General features: G+C 40.1%; 3 protein-coding genes across 3 annotated transcripts; all 3 read right to left on the minus strand.

Annotated features, from left to right (window-relative positions):
* Window positions 1-1,258: 1,258 nt before the first annotated feature.
* Window positions 1,259-4,587, minus strand: LOC134820537 (uncharacterized). The gene is made up of 3 exons (XM_063830972.1): window positions 4,433-4,587; window positions 4,036-4,139; window positions 1,259-2,454 (listed from the first exon to the last, which is right to left on the minus strand). The coding sequence occupies exons 1-3, from the start codon at window positions 4,505-4,507 to the stop codon at window positions 2,226-2,228; spliced, it is 408 nt and encodes a 135-aa protein (XP_063687042.1). The 5' UTR covers window positions 4,508-4,587; the 3' UTR covers window positions 1,259-2,225.
* A 2,699-nt stretch (window positions 4,588-7,286) lies between these two features.
* On the minus strand, window positions 7,287-11,530 carry LOC134821172 (pleiotropic regulator 1-like). Its single transcript, XM_063831842.1, has 8 exons — window positions 11,322-11,530; window positions 10,925-11,176; window positions 10,603-10,806; window positions 10,046-10,446; window positions 8,845-9,071; window positions 8,521-8,677; window positions 8,110-8,306; window positions 7,287-7,922 (listed from the first exon to the last, which is right to left on the minus strand). The coding sequence occupies exons 1-8, from the start codon at window positions 11,482-11,484 to the stop codon at window positions 7,805-7,807; spliced, it is 1,719 nt and encodes a 572-aa protein (XP_063687912.1). The 5' UTR covers window positions 11,485-11,530; the 3' UTR covers window positions 7,287-7,804.
* A 106-nt stretch (window positions 11,531-11,636) lies between these two features.
* Window positions 11,637-14,557, minus strand: LOC134820459 (probable E3 ubiquitin-protein ligase DTX3). The gene is made up of 4 exons (XM_063830845.1): window positions 14,317-14,557; window positions 14,036-14,175; window positions 13,631-13,826; window positions 11,637-13,075 (listed from the first exon to the last, which is right to left on the minus strand). The coding sequence occupies exons 1-4, from the start codon at window positions 14,422-14,424 to the stop codon at window positions 12,011-12,013; spliced, it is 1,509 nt and encodes a 502-aa protein (XP_063686915.1). The 5' UTR covers window positions 14,425-14,557; the 3' UTR covers window positions 11,637-12,010.
* Between the last annotated feature and the right edge of the window lie 23 nt (window positions 14,558-14,580).

The following is a 14,580-nucleotide window of genomic DNA, read 5'->3' on the forward strand; positions in this document are numbered from 1 at the left end:
TGTTCCCCAGGGTTCTACTCTCAGACCCCTGGTAACACAGAGTGTGCGCAGTGTCCTGGAGGACGCTACTCAAGCGAAGAAGGGAGCAGGAAGTGTGAGGTGTGTGAGGACAGGATGACGTCACCAGCAGGATCCACTAGTTCCACTAATTGTACTGGTTCCTGCTCAGCAGGCTACATCCACACCTCCCAGAACAGCACAGTGCTCTGTGAGGAGTGTGCTGCTGGAACCTTCAGTCTGCAGGGGGCTGTGGAGTGTTCTGAGTGTTCTACTGGACAGTTTAGTGTCCCGGGCTCCGGGGCCTGCTCTGTCTGCTCCCCTGGAACTTACACTAACACTTCCAGATCAGAAGCTTGTCTCCCTTGTTCCCCTGGAACTTTCACTAACGTCTCCAGTTCAGGAGCTTGTCTCCACTGTCCCCCAGGAACGGTTACTAGCTCCACAGGTAGTTATAACTGCACATCCTGTCCTGAGAACACTTACAGTAACTCTAACAACACTCTCTGTCTACACTGCTCACCGGGATCTCACAGCAACACAGGATCCAGCGACTGTGTCACCTGCGAGACTGGCTTCTACCACAACGTGTCCTCTAACTCCTGTCTAAAGTGTCCGGAGACACCTGGATCAGCTCTAGAGGGTTGTCTCCAGATGGTGGAGCATGAAGCCCCCGTACTGAGCCCCACTACAGAACCAGTCTCAGAATCTATGTACCAGAGCCTCAGTGAGAGACAGATCACCGGCATCGTCCTCGCCTTCATAGGGATAGCAGCTATCTTATCTGTATCAGTGTACGCAGTTTGTTGGACTCACTTTAAACTGCACGATATGAGTTACTCTCCCAGAAGTTCCGGGCCCGGGGAGAGTATTGCTAACACGGGGGCGGCTAACTACAGTTCTTGTTCGGAGGTCACGCCTGGTGTTCACCAGACTGGAGAGGAGAATATTTACGATGTCCCTGGAAAACAAGAAACTTTTCAGTGACGTTACCATGGTTACTCAGCAGTTATAGACTCGATATGTTTTTTGATAGTACCCCCGGAGACTTTCGATAAAAATCAGCTGTTCTCTAAATGTCTGTAGTTATATGTTATTGTTGTAGTTATTCATATTGTTGTAGTTTGATTGACATGATAGACTATTTTCCTGCATTTCATTCTAAAGTAAACCATTATTGATTTTGGCGGCTGTTCGAATATATTTAAAATTAGATTTATTTCAGTGCTTGTTTCATTGCACCATAAATGATGTCGTCAACATTTTAACATAATTTCAACATATCAAAAGCTAAAGATCATTTTCAAAAGCGGCAAAAATATTATCCAGCAAACAAAAACGAATTTCCTTGAAATCAAAACATGCGTTTAAAACGGTAATTACATCTTCAAACCAATATGAGGTTTCATTGTCAGCAAATTGAAATAACACAGTGCAGTAATGAATTGTGAATGGAAATTTAGAAAAATAATTATATTTTCTCACGAGAAGAGCCTTGCACATTGTTTTCTAAACTGTGTCATATGCAATTCATTTCGAAAAGAAAATGGATATAATATTTTCTTGCTTCAATATAAGTTGGATAGATTCAGAATAAGAAACAGCATTTGACTTACTTCGTGGCTTTATAATAGCACAGCAAGGCCAAAACTATACGTCAATCTTAATGAATTATACGGGTGAGTCACAAAATTCTCAATCTGAATTGAGGACCTTAAACGGTGGTAATTTCAAAATTCTTCGTTTTTAAAGAATTATTTGTGGGCTTTCTAAATTAGTAAGTTACCATGGTAACACTACTGTCACAACTCTAATTTTAAAGTTACCATGGTAATACTGCTACTGTCACAGTGTCACAATTCACAAGTTACCATGATAATAATGCTACTGTCACAATTCACAAGTTACCATGATAATACTGCTACTGTCACAATTCACAAGTTACCATGATAATACTGCTACTGTCACAATTCACAAGTTACCATGATAATACTGCTACTGTCAAAATTCACAAGTTACCATGGTAACACTGCTACTGTCACAATTCACAAGTAACCATGATAATACTGCTACTGTCACAATTCACAAGTTACCATGATAATACTGCTACCTTCACAATTCACATGTTACCATGGTAACACTGCTACTGTCACAATTTACATGTTACCATGGTAACACTAATTTGGTAACCATAGTAACCCTAATTTCCCTCCCCACCGTCCTCATCCTCAGGTATTGACTTTATTGAGATCCTCGTCCTCAGGTATGGACTTTATTGAGTTCCTGTTAGCTTTCTTAGTCTCCGCGTCTGCCTCAACACTGTTGGCAGCATTGGCAGCGGCTTCAGCTGCCAGACGAGTTATTCGACGTTGTTTGAGAGACTTGAACTTGTTAATTGCCAGCATTTGTGTCAGCGGCTTATTTAATTTAACAGCTGAGCCATCTTTCCCTTCCGCTCTGAAAATTGGAATCTTTGTTAGTTTGGGGCGTGTTCTGTATACAATATATAATATAACTCCACTTTTGACCTATTTGGCGGCCATTTATTAATTCCATAATTGCACCGGTTTTTGTTCCAGGGGGTGCGATTACAAAACTAATTGCACTGTTTTGAGAGTGACCGAAATCTTATTAGGTACGATTACTAAACTAATTGCACTGATTCCCTGAAAGATGCTGTAAATCATGGCTCAGGCAGATAATTAGAGTTAGAGAGAGCACCTCGTAAAATGAGGACCTAATTAAAACCGAGTATTTTGCTACTGTGAGGTGCTGATTCAAGTATTGACCTAAATCAACTACCTGAGGTAGTTTGGCGACCGTTAGTGCAATGGTCGCACGAAATAAATTTATGGGCATAAATTTAAATTTATAGTTTAGGACAACATCTTTCCTTGTGTTTGGAATAAGTCAATCCTTACATTGCATTAACACAACACAGTATGAGGCTGAGATCTCACTAATTATTTGTAAAACAAAAAGTGGCATAACTTATGTTCTGATAAATATTTTTGCTTCTAAATTTCACAGAATGTTAATAACAAGTATCTAAACCTTTGTGGCAAGTTTTGTGTGATTGCGAGCTTCACTGAGCTTGTCTGACAAATTTAGCTCCTGAGCGAGCTAGCTTGAATTTCTCACCCAGAACTGTTTACATTGGTTAATAGAAACCACCAAAAAACATCCTGGGTAACAAAATTAAAAAACCAGCGATTTATTCACGTTTTACCAATTCTATTCACATGGATCCATCGCACATTCCATTCTCTCTATATTTTAACTGATAAGGACTATCACAGATGATCCTTTCTGCTTGTTTATATCGTTCTTCTTACATGGAATGTGCGATGTATCACGGTGAATAGAATTGGTAAAACATAAATAAATCGGTGGTTTTTTAATTTTTTTACCCAGGATTTTTTTTTGGTGGTTTCTATTAACCAATGTAAACAGTTCTGGGTGAGAAATTAAAGCTAGCACACTCAGGAGCTAACTTTGTCAGACAAGCTCAGACTCACACAAAACTTAGCACGAAGTTGTGTCTAATTATGATTAACATTCTCTAAAAATTTGAATCAAAAATATTAATCAGAACGTAAGTTATGGCGCTTTTCCATTCTGAAATAAAATAATTAGTGAGATCTCAGCGAGCTGTTACAATTTTAAGAGATAAAGATGGGTAGACTTTTGAGGCCCACCCTGTATAACAACAAAGTCGGTGCGATTATAAACTAATTACACTGGTTATAACATCAGAGGCGTGGAGTTATACGCGAATCTAACTGCATGTATAATACGATTACACCAGTTATTGCACTCGGCTGCGCCTCGTGAAATAACTGCAATAATCGAACTCGGCTTCGCCTCGTGCGATTATTGTATCAATTTCCACTCGGCTGCGCCTCGTGCAATTAATAGTGTAATCGCATTATACGCAGTTAGATTAGCGTATATAACCCCTTATAAACCAGAATAATACTAAGCCCCCCCCCCCCCCCCCCCCCCCCCGCCCACCCCAACATTGTCATTGATACTTACTTGCTGTATGAACGGTTCACCGATTTGATCTCAAAATTCCTCTGCGTATTTTGTTTTGCTAGCTTTATCTTTTGTCTGTTGACGTACTGCTGACTTGCCCCTTTCTGAAACAGCCGGTCATGATATCAGATATGGTAACTATACTTATAGTAACTATAGCAACTATTGGTTTCGTGACTATAGTTATAATGATCAGCTGCAGTTTGCATGATGTGAATTGTCGATTAACTCTGCGTCAGATTCAACATTTCAAGTGCTAACTTTCAGTTTCACTCAAGTCGCATGTGATTTGCAAAGATACAACTAATAAAACTACAAAATTAAAAACCACAATGCTAATTCACGGTGTATCAACTCATACCTCATAAAGCTTTAACAGTTAACACTTTTAACTTACAACAACGTATCTATGTGATGCAGATCTGGTGTCCATGCAACAAGGAAACAACGAGTAAATCATTCCCTTCCCCATAACCACCTCTCTGTGATATCTGTCTCAGCTGCGACGTCCTGTAATGCTTTCTACAGCTCTCTCTTTGCCATATCAAGTTGCCTGCTGTTACGGTGCGGTTTAAGTTGAGGGTATCCGAAATCCGTATACTAATACAGTAAAACATTGCTAAAGCGTACAGAAAAAACCTAGCTATTGATAAAGCATAAAACGTACAGAGCAAAACAACATCTGATTCTGACTAAAAGGCTAGCAACAGGAGATTTTAACACGATTATAATAGGGACATTTTTGGTTAGTGTAGGTGACGGGCGACGGCCATGACATGAGGAATGGGTTATTTATCAAGTCCTCGTCAGAATCCAGATCAGAGTATTCTTGCTACACGTTGTATAGTGTATACCTCTCTCGTGCCCTCCGGCCGGATAGAGCCTTTTGTGGCCGGGAAGAGCCTTTTTCATTTTTGGCCTTTTCGATCGAAAAGGGGTTCCACAATGCATCAAGAGTATTCTCTCCTCTACTAAAGGATATTTTCGACTACTCAAATCCTTTTTTAATGTCTCTGTCATAAAGCATCACTTATCCCGTATTGTTAAGCTAAGTGGTCGCCATTTCTCTGAGTTCTGACCAAATTATATGGTTGTACATTTGTTTCGCTTTTCCCATTCATTTATGGCCTGCAAACTGTAAAGCAAAAATCGGGCGAGACATTGAAGTTGAAACTTGCGGTGGTGTCACTGTTGGTGCACGAACAAACACTGCATGCAAATTGAAACCCATTCAACTCGTAATGAAATAATTTACTTCACTACTACATACTACAGGTGCGGCTGAAATATAAATAGTGTACAATGCAAGTTGAATAGATACATTTAAACTCAAGAAGCACATTGGACAGATTTTATTATTCCGTTATGACCGTCTTATTTGTGCTGCCATTAGCACAAACCAAGAAAATAAGTTGGTTGAAACCACTTTAATATAAAACCACTTTAATATAAAATGATTACAATGATCAGCACAATTTACCATGCAGACCAAAAGGCTCCATAATGGCCAGCATGGTTGAATGGTGCCATGGCAGCATGGTGAAATATCTACAATCTAGGAAATATCAGTCACAGATGTCGGAGTTGAAAAATACACGCTCGCTCATCAGCAAGGTTCCAGGAAAACTTTTAAAATCTTAAAATTTTCGGCCAGAGTGATTCTGCATTATCGCTCAAAATAGTCAATGTAATTTTATTGGAGACGCCATGACCAATGAAGAGCACCAGGATTCAACATGGAGTGACATTTCGGCTTTCCTAAATCCTAACTCACTGTCAGTATAAACTACATACACGATCTGCCTCAAATTTCAGAAATACTGCTAATATGAATAATGTTTGCATCATCAATCATGTACGCAGATGATGCAAACATTTTACTAACAGGAGAAAATATTAACGAGGTTTATGATAAGCTAAACATTTTTAGCGATGTCTTAGTAATAGTTAAATGGGTAAATAACAACGGTTTAGCTCTAAACCTTAAAAACGAATTATATGATCTTTTCGCGGCAAAAGAACCTCATTTTTCGCGATGTAGTAATTTCTGGTGTCACAATCGAAAGAAAAACAAAAGCCGGTTTCTTAAGAGTTATAATTATAAATAACAAACTGAACTGGTCGCAACATATTTCTGTCATGAATGATGAACATGAAAATGGCCAGATACATTGGAGTCATGTACAAACTTGAAAAATATTTGCCTCTGGAAGTACGTTTACAAAAATATCACAGCTTTGTGCACTGTGCAGTCTCACTTTAATTACTGCTCCCTCGTCTGGGGTTTTGCTGCCTGTCTAGTTCTAATGTACCGACTACCGTCACAATAGTGACTTTAATATATAGAAACACTGTTTGTAAAATAAAAATGGGTCTTAGAGCAATACTACCAGGTACTACCAGGTTTCGTTAATTACTGGTACAAAGATGTACACAAAATATTAACAGTAGCTGTAGCTATGCGCCTGTTTCCAGTTTAACAACTCCAAAATAGTGCATTAATATGATAATTTCATCTTTACAATCCTAAAGGCAACTTTATCTGTGCTCAGCTATGTTTTGTTCGATTAAGCTCCATTTTAATCGTTTCAATAATATCTAATCTTATGTGTGAGTTTTTGACTAGCAGGATTCAGGAACCCGTATAACCTTACAATGGTGTCAAGACCCAAGATCGTATATCAGGGTGAGGTGGGCTGGTGGATACTTGTGTCGCTGTTGGTGCACGAACAAATACTGCATGCAAATTGAAACCCATTCAACACTTAATGAAATTATTCATTCATTACTACATACTATAACAGGTGCGGCTGAAATATAAATAGTGTACAATGCAAGTTGAAATTGGATGGATAAATTTATAGCCAGCATGGCAGCAAGTTGAGACATCCAGGAAATATCAGTCACAGATGTCGGAATTCAAAAAATACACGCTCGCTCATCAGCAAGGTAAATGAACAAAAACCAAAAAGAGTTAGAACAAAAGAACAGCCAGGTTTAGTGGCTGCAGTAGTATTAAGCATGGATAGTCCGTCCTCAGCCACAATGCGAGGGATAATCATATAATGATAGCCGTGTCCCAGTCGTATCATGAGTGGAAGTACACTGCAAGTACACTGACCTGCAGATAGTTTCATTTATGTAACCAATGACGGAGCCTTTGTTTTGACAAACTAGCCTTTGTTCCTGTCATTACACCATTACACTCCTTCGAGGCCTTTGTAAGTTTGGACAAATGAAAAAGCAATGTATCAATGCTCAAGTTCAGTCAAAAATCATTATCATTTCAAATTCTTTAAATGAATCCTGTTCTTCCTCCGACGCAGAACCTAAACCTAAACTATTTTAACTTTAACCATAGCAACATGTTACCATAGTAACACATTACTGAAACCACCCCATACTGTGTACTGATACAACTGCATCAAAAAATATATCATAAGAAAATTAAAAAAGATGGCCCGCAACTGTAACCCCACAATGAGACACAGTTCGTGGTAACAATGTAAAAACATTAACAGTCTGATCAAGACAAAGAGCTCACCTGCTGACATTGTGTTAAAATTATAAAGGAGCACGCTCTCCATAATAAACTCAAAATGCATTTATAAAGGAGCAGGCTCTCCAGCACAAACTTATAATACATTTATAAGGGAGCATGTTTTTCAATTGGCAGTCCTCCAATCGACAGTTATTGTTTCTTTTCTTAAAAACCTATCATAAAAGAATCAATATAGACAGTAATAACGTCACAGCAATAACGTCACTTCTAGTAACGCTTGCGGAGTAGATCAGGTTTCCAGTTGATGGGCTCCTCTATTGCAGTTTCGTCTTCTTTGTAGATTTTAATCGTCTTATCAGCTTCGCACGTGATCAGTCGGCTACCACTGCAGATGGTAAAAAGGTTTGAAACTAATTACAAGTTACCAATTACTTAATGCCAGTTACCAATTACTAATTACCAGTTTTGAATAACTAATTGTTAGGTAAAGTTCTAGTTACTTTAAGCTGATATATTATATAATGAAATATTTGCTATTATCTGTATCTGCCCGTATATGAGAGAACATGAACCTGTGATCGAAGCGCATAGCGAAGAGTCCGTTCTCTGAGTCTAGAGAACCGGGCTGAACTTGAGATTGGAACCTCTGGAAGTTGTACCCCGTTTTCCAGTCCCAGAAGTGAATAGTGCCATTGTCAGCTCCGGACACCAAAACACCATCTTGATTCAGAGCCAGAGCGTTTAGAATAGCATTGTGACCGGAAAGGTTCTGAAATTTATTATCTGTTAGTTAAACCTCGAAAAAGCTTTCATTTCTAGTTGCTCAAATCTAACACAAGAACAGCTACAGGGAGAGGAAATACAGAAACAACTTTAAATTATTCAATAACATTATTAAATAATATCATTTGCTGCGTAATTAATTGATTATAATTTGATTCTAATCTAAAGGATCTAATTCTAATTGCAAATAACTTTCTAACCTGTATAAACTCCCCATCTGGACATTTCCACTGTTTAATATTGTCAGCACTAGCACTGCCGAATGAGTACTGTGTGGGGTGCATCACAAGGGACCTTATACTCTTCTTGTGATTTGTTAGGGTTGCTCGTGTTTTTCCTGCTACTATATCCCATAACCTGATATTGGTATGACGTCACGATCATTTTAATAAATCAGGATAATGTCTTAGAACATTCTAAGAGATACAACATCGTCTTTTGGACAACAATACAGTTGCCATTAGGTTAACGACTTTAGGAGACAAAATAAGACAGTTATAACTCGTATTGTGAGCAGATATTACCTGACAGTACAGTCATGACTAGCTGTTATAATCTGCGGTTCTGTAGCTTGTGTTTTGACATCAGCCACCGTGTTAGTATGTCCTGTCAGTGTGTGTACACAGGCTTTAGTTCTCATATCCCAGACTCTGCAGGAGGCGTCACGTCCCACAGAACACAGTATGTCCAGTGTAGGGTGCACTGAGAGAGCGTACACTGCACTTAAGTGACCGTGGTAGTGTCTGATTACCTGAAATATTGACAGTTTAGTCTCTTTCAATGTGCTCAGACTTACAAAGTAAAGTTAAGTAAAGTTAAGTAAAGTAAAATTTATGACATCACATCGTCACACATGTCTAAAAAAATCATCGCGCTATGTGAAAAAAATATATAATGAATATTTCCCCGCCAACAAATACAATATTTTTTTAAATTTATCAAAACATTATCCTATTTTAAAAACCTAATCAAACTTCCCAGTGGAATAAAGATTTATAAATCGCTTCTTTGCCACATAAGGATGAAACCAAAGATAATCGTTATGTTTCTCTTTATTCCTGACATAACTGGCTCCCTCAATTCTTACTAAAACTTCATTAGAAACATTCCAGAAAAAGCAATCATTTGTAATACTTTTAGAAATCATATCTTTCTTAAATCCTTCTAATTTAATTTTAAAGCCTAAAACTGTCACAGAGTTCTTGACGTCCGGAGGGAGTTTGTTCCAATATAGAATAACTCGCTCCGGGAGAAATGACTTCTGGATGTACGTGATTTTAGTTAAACTTCTACAGCATCTGTTGCTTGAAACAAGATTAAGACCAGATATGCTAATTCCCCGATCCATAATACAAAAGAGACATTTTTACCAAACTCTCTTTTTAATTTAAGCAGATTAACACATATTTCGTTAATTGAAGCTAATCAAGTAATATAGGACTTCGAGCTGCACTGGAATGTCTACTGACTAAAGTGAGAAACGCCGGTTTGCAGGTCAGTCAACATGCGCGGTAAAATTTTGTTTAAGCGAGCGCGACGACGCGCATCAGGTTTTCGACTGAATTAAATGATTCTTTTCTGTGTTTTGTCATTGCGCGCTACGCAAACGAAATATTTTAAGCGTGACCGACTTAAATTTGACTCTAGTCGTTCATGAAGCTAAAAGCAGAACACTAACAGACTATCGATCAATTATTAAATAAGATAAGTAAATGTTAAAATTACCTTGTTCTGCTCAAGATCCCAACACTTGACTTGTTTATCTTCCCCACAACTAAACAGATAAGGATGCCTATCACTTACAGCAACTCCTCTCACTGTAGAAATGTGCCCAGTCAATGATAACTTTAACGTTCCAGTAGCAAGGTCCCATATCTTTATAGTTCTATCTGCTGACCCAGTAACAAACCAGTCATTAGTGTGATCAACATCTACACATCTGACCCACCCCAAATGTCCGGATATAACCCTCATTAGTTTCCATGGTGGGTGCCACTGAGGCTTAGGTAGTGGAGCTCGTCTTGAGGCCAACGTTAACGTCTTAGTGTTCTGGTTAATTGCCAGCGCGTTGTTTATCTGTTTATCTGATGGCATGTTGTTGTTTTGTGCTGCTACTAGTTCTTGTCCTGCAGGTTAACCAGTGTTAGAACATTTGTAAGGTAGAAATCCCGGATTTCAGCGAAATAAAACGATTTTAAACATATATTTAGAACATGATTGTACAGAACATGGAAGCATTAAAAGTTTATAAGATATTAATTAAAAGTCAATAATAAACAAACCTGAAGTTGGTGGTCCCAGTGGGACACTCTTTTCTTTCCTAACAATCACAGGAGCGTCCATATCTTTAACATGAGAATACTCAGACTGTTTCTTGTAATTTTTGCGGGATTCTTTAATTTCTTCTGGTGTAGGTAGAGCAGCCCACTGGTCGTATAGGAACATATCGTGCGTTCTTTTTAGAGAACGGAATACTAACGTATGCACTGAAATAGAACGGTTTAGTGCACTGTTCTAATTATTGACAACAAATTCTCTTAAAAGTTCACATTTACTCGATAGGTTTTCTATTAAAACTGCCAGAAGAAGGAAAATAATATTAACCAGTATGTCTCTGTACTTCTTCCTTAAAAACCAGGGACTCAGCAGGACGTTTAGGAGTACGTTTAGGAGTACCCCTCCCAGGGGTATCATGACCGGGAGTACCGGGCGTGCGCAGTACTGAGCGCTGCTTGATGTTGCTGCGCAGCGGACCACGACCCGGCGTAGTTGAACCTGCCATGCGCCCAGGCGTAGTTGAGCCAGACATTCGACCGGGTGTAGTTGAGCCTGGAGTACGACCGGGGGTAGTGGAACCTGGAAGAGTTTGGATAAACAAATAGATTAAACCTTATTTTTAAAGCGATCATTTCAAAATATTCACTTCGAAATTGAAGTATTGGCAAAATACGGCAAATACTCCCGTTCTCCTAGAAGTAGAATATAAGAGAAACTAACTAACCTGTTTGTCTGTCTGGAGTTGGCATGCCCCTGATCTGATAAGCAGGCGTAGTCCGTCCGGGCGTAGTTGTGTGTCCGGGAGTGTTAGGCTGTCCGGGCGTACCTGGACCAGCAGGTACGCTGCCGGGCGTACCCGCAAATCTATTTCTCTTTAACTCTGACATGACGCTATGTTCCCATTGTATACTGTCAGTGAATGTACGTTGAAATAGACGCATATATTTTACACACAAGTTAAATTGCAATGAATTGAGCAATGTAGAATATGAAATATCTTATATAAAAAGAATTTTGGCAGTCGAAAGAAACAAGAGTATAAATTTGATATAATTTTAAACAAAGAAGAAACAACAAAGCTATATCAAAACAGTATCTTATTCATATTGAATTGGTTAATATTATTATCAGTGATGAATTAAAACTTAAATCCTGAACAACCAGGATTCAGGCAGCATACTCTTAACAGTTATTCAGTTCTTGCCAATTTCAATAAAAAATGTTATGTACATATTTTAATGTTAAAAATCTAAACGATTACACGGATTAAAAATAAAACGCAAGTTTCTCAAATTCACACATGACGAAAAACAATCGAATAATACTAAGCATAATCAATTTGAATCTGATAAAATATCCGGTCTTAACAATTGATTAAAAAAGACAGTAAATATTATTTAAGTAGCCCCCTATTTACTCGACTCCCTTACTCTTAAGCTCTGCTGTGACCCTGGCAAGATATCCAGGGTCCGGATATCCGTACGTATCTCCCCGTCGTGTACTGGTCTTGTGGTGGATATCATTCCATACAACACAGTTCTTAGCACCCGAGGTCACTGAATCCCCGATAGTAAATATCAGTCTCCTTTTAAAGGCTACTTTGATCAGATCCACAATATCATTACCCTCATCATTGTCCGGGAAGTATGCGATGCGCGGGAATCCTTGTGTGTTGTAAGAAACTCCGTCTTGAACACCCGAGGTAAAACTGTACGTGACAATTATGGTCCCGAACTGCTCGTAGCCAGCTAAACTCATGCTGTTGTCTACTTTAACCGCCATTTTACCACTAGCCGGCTGATTCCCCGTCCTAATCCCAAAACTTTGTGTACACTCGGGGCACCTAAATGAGGAAGTTTCACTACTTGCGGAGACGAGCGCGTGAAGACACTGCGCGTGAAGGTGGTGGTTACACTTTAGTGTTATCTTGTCGTATCGTAACCCCAGTAATAGCGGTGACGTGGTGTAGTCTGATGCATCTGTAACATTGTTCTGACAAACCGAACATACGTCAGGTGTAGTCCCTGACTGTCTGTATTGCATACACGAACTACTTATTAATGTCTGGAGAGCGTTGTGGAGGGGGGCACCTTGAGACGAGGAGCTAGCACCAGCACCAGGACCAGGACCGGCAACAGCGCCAGTACCAGCAGCACCAGCGCCAGCACCGGCACCAGCACCAGCACCAGGACCGGCAGCAGCACCGCGTGGTAGAGCATGTCCTCTATGTTTGTTAGCCGGTTGTACAGGACCTCCTCGTTGTGGTACTGCAGGTTGAGCTCCTCGTGGTGCTGCAGGTTGAGCTCCTCGTGGTGCTGCAGGCTGAGCTCCTCGTTGTACTGCAGGTTGTGGTACTACAGGTCGTGGTAAAGGTTGTGGTACAATGCGTCGTGTCGGTTGAGCGGGTTGCGGTGTCGGTTGAGGTAGAGCAGGTCGAGAAGTATGAGACCGGTAGGGAGTACAACTAACACTTCGGATCTGAAACAATGTGAATGAAGCGGATTTTCTGAAGAAAATATTTAAATAATTGGGCATCAAGAAGTATGTAAAGGCAAGTGTCTTCATGCAGCTACAATCTATACATCACGTGGTTCCATGATGGTGATATTGGTTAAAGATAGTAACCTTGCGTCCCCCCCCCGCTACTAACCTTGCGTCCCCCCCCCCCCGCTACTAACCTTGCGTCCCCCCTACTAACCTTACGTCCCCCCCCCGCTACTAACCTTGCGTCCCCCCCTACTAACCTTGCGTCCCCCCCCCCGCTACTAACCTTGCGTCCCCCTACTAACCTTACGTCCCCCCCCCCGCTACTAACCTTGCGTCCCCCCCCCCCCCCCCGCTACTAACCTTGCGTCCCCCCCCCCCGCCCCCCCCTACTAACCTTGCGTCCCCCCCCCCCCCCCCCCCCCCCCCCCCCCCCCCCCCCCCCCCCGCTACTAACCTTGCGTCCCCCCCCCGCTACTAACCTTGCGTCCCCCCCTCTACTAACCTTGCGTTCCCCCCTCTACTAACCTTGCGCCCCCCTCTACTAACCTTGCGTTGAAACCCCGTGGTAGAGTTAGTCTGCAGCATGGCTCCCACATCTATAACATAGCCTGGAAGTAAAGTTGGTAGTTGAATACTTTTATTAGTACCCGCAGTCCCATCAAATGCTTCTTGGATATTCTTAGCTACTTCAGTTCCGTACGGAAACCAGTGTTCGTGGTGGAAGTTCCACTCCCATTTAGTCCTGCAAATAGAATTACTATTCAGATGTTTAGTCCTACAGATAGAAGTACTGGTCATATGTTTAGTCCTGCAAATAGAATTATAATTAAATTTACACAGCAATACAATAAGAATAAAAATAATTTAAAGAAGCTTCAAACTGCTGCGCAGGACATTCAAGTCAGTCAGAACTTATGTAACACTGTAATTTTACATTAAGTATAAACTGACCCTCTTGAGAAGGGATGTGAGGGATTAATCACCACTCTCCTTACAACTCTACTACGTGCGTTATAAGTTGTTATCTGTGTCATGTTAGGAATGTTTACTTTAAAAGTTTCCAGATAAGGATCTATTCCTCCCAACAAAACCTGCAACACATTTACAAGTTACTTAAACAAACAAATGTATTGAAACTTTCAGATATATCTGGAGTGATAAATAAAAATATTAGCTTTACCGGGTCAAACTTGTCTTTATATTTTTAAAAGATTAATTTACGGCGGAGTCACCTCTTTAATATTAGCAATACGAGCTCCCTCTAACTGAAAGGATACTTCACTAGAATAAGGAAGGTAGATGTTAGCATCATTCTCCCACTCCCATACCACTATTGTCATACTGATACACTTTTCAGTCTATAAAACTGTAACACTGTAACACTGTAACACTCCTTCTTCAATTCCAGATATTCCTCCAATATCAGAGACTAGCTTGTATCTTGTTCTACATACTAAAATGCTGCCGTTATTTAGAAATTAGAATCAGAGTATGTC

Source organism: Bolinopsis microptera, chromosome 9 (assembly GCF_026151205.1).
Source record: "Bolinopsis microptera isolate Bmic1 chromosome 9, MBARI_Bmic_1.0, whole genome shotgun sequence".
NCBI classification, from domain to species: domain Eukaryota; kingdom Metazoa; phylum Ctenophora; class Tentaculata; order Lobata; family Bolinopsidae; genus Bolinopsis; species Bolinopsis microptera.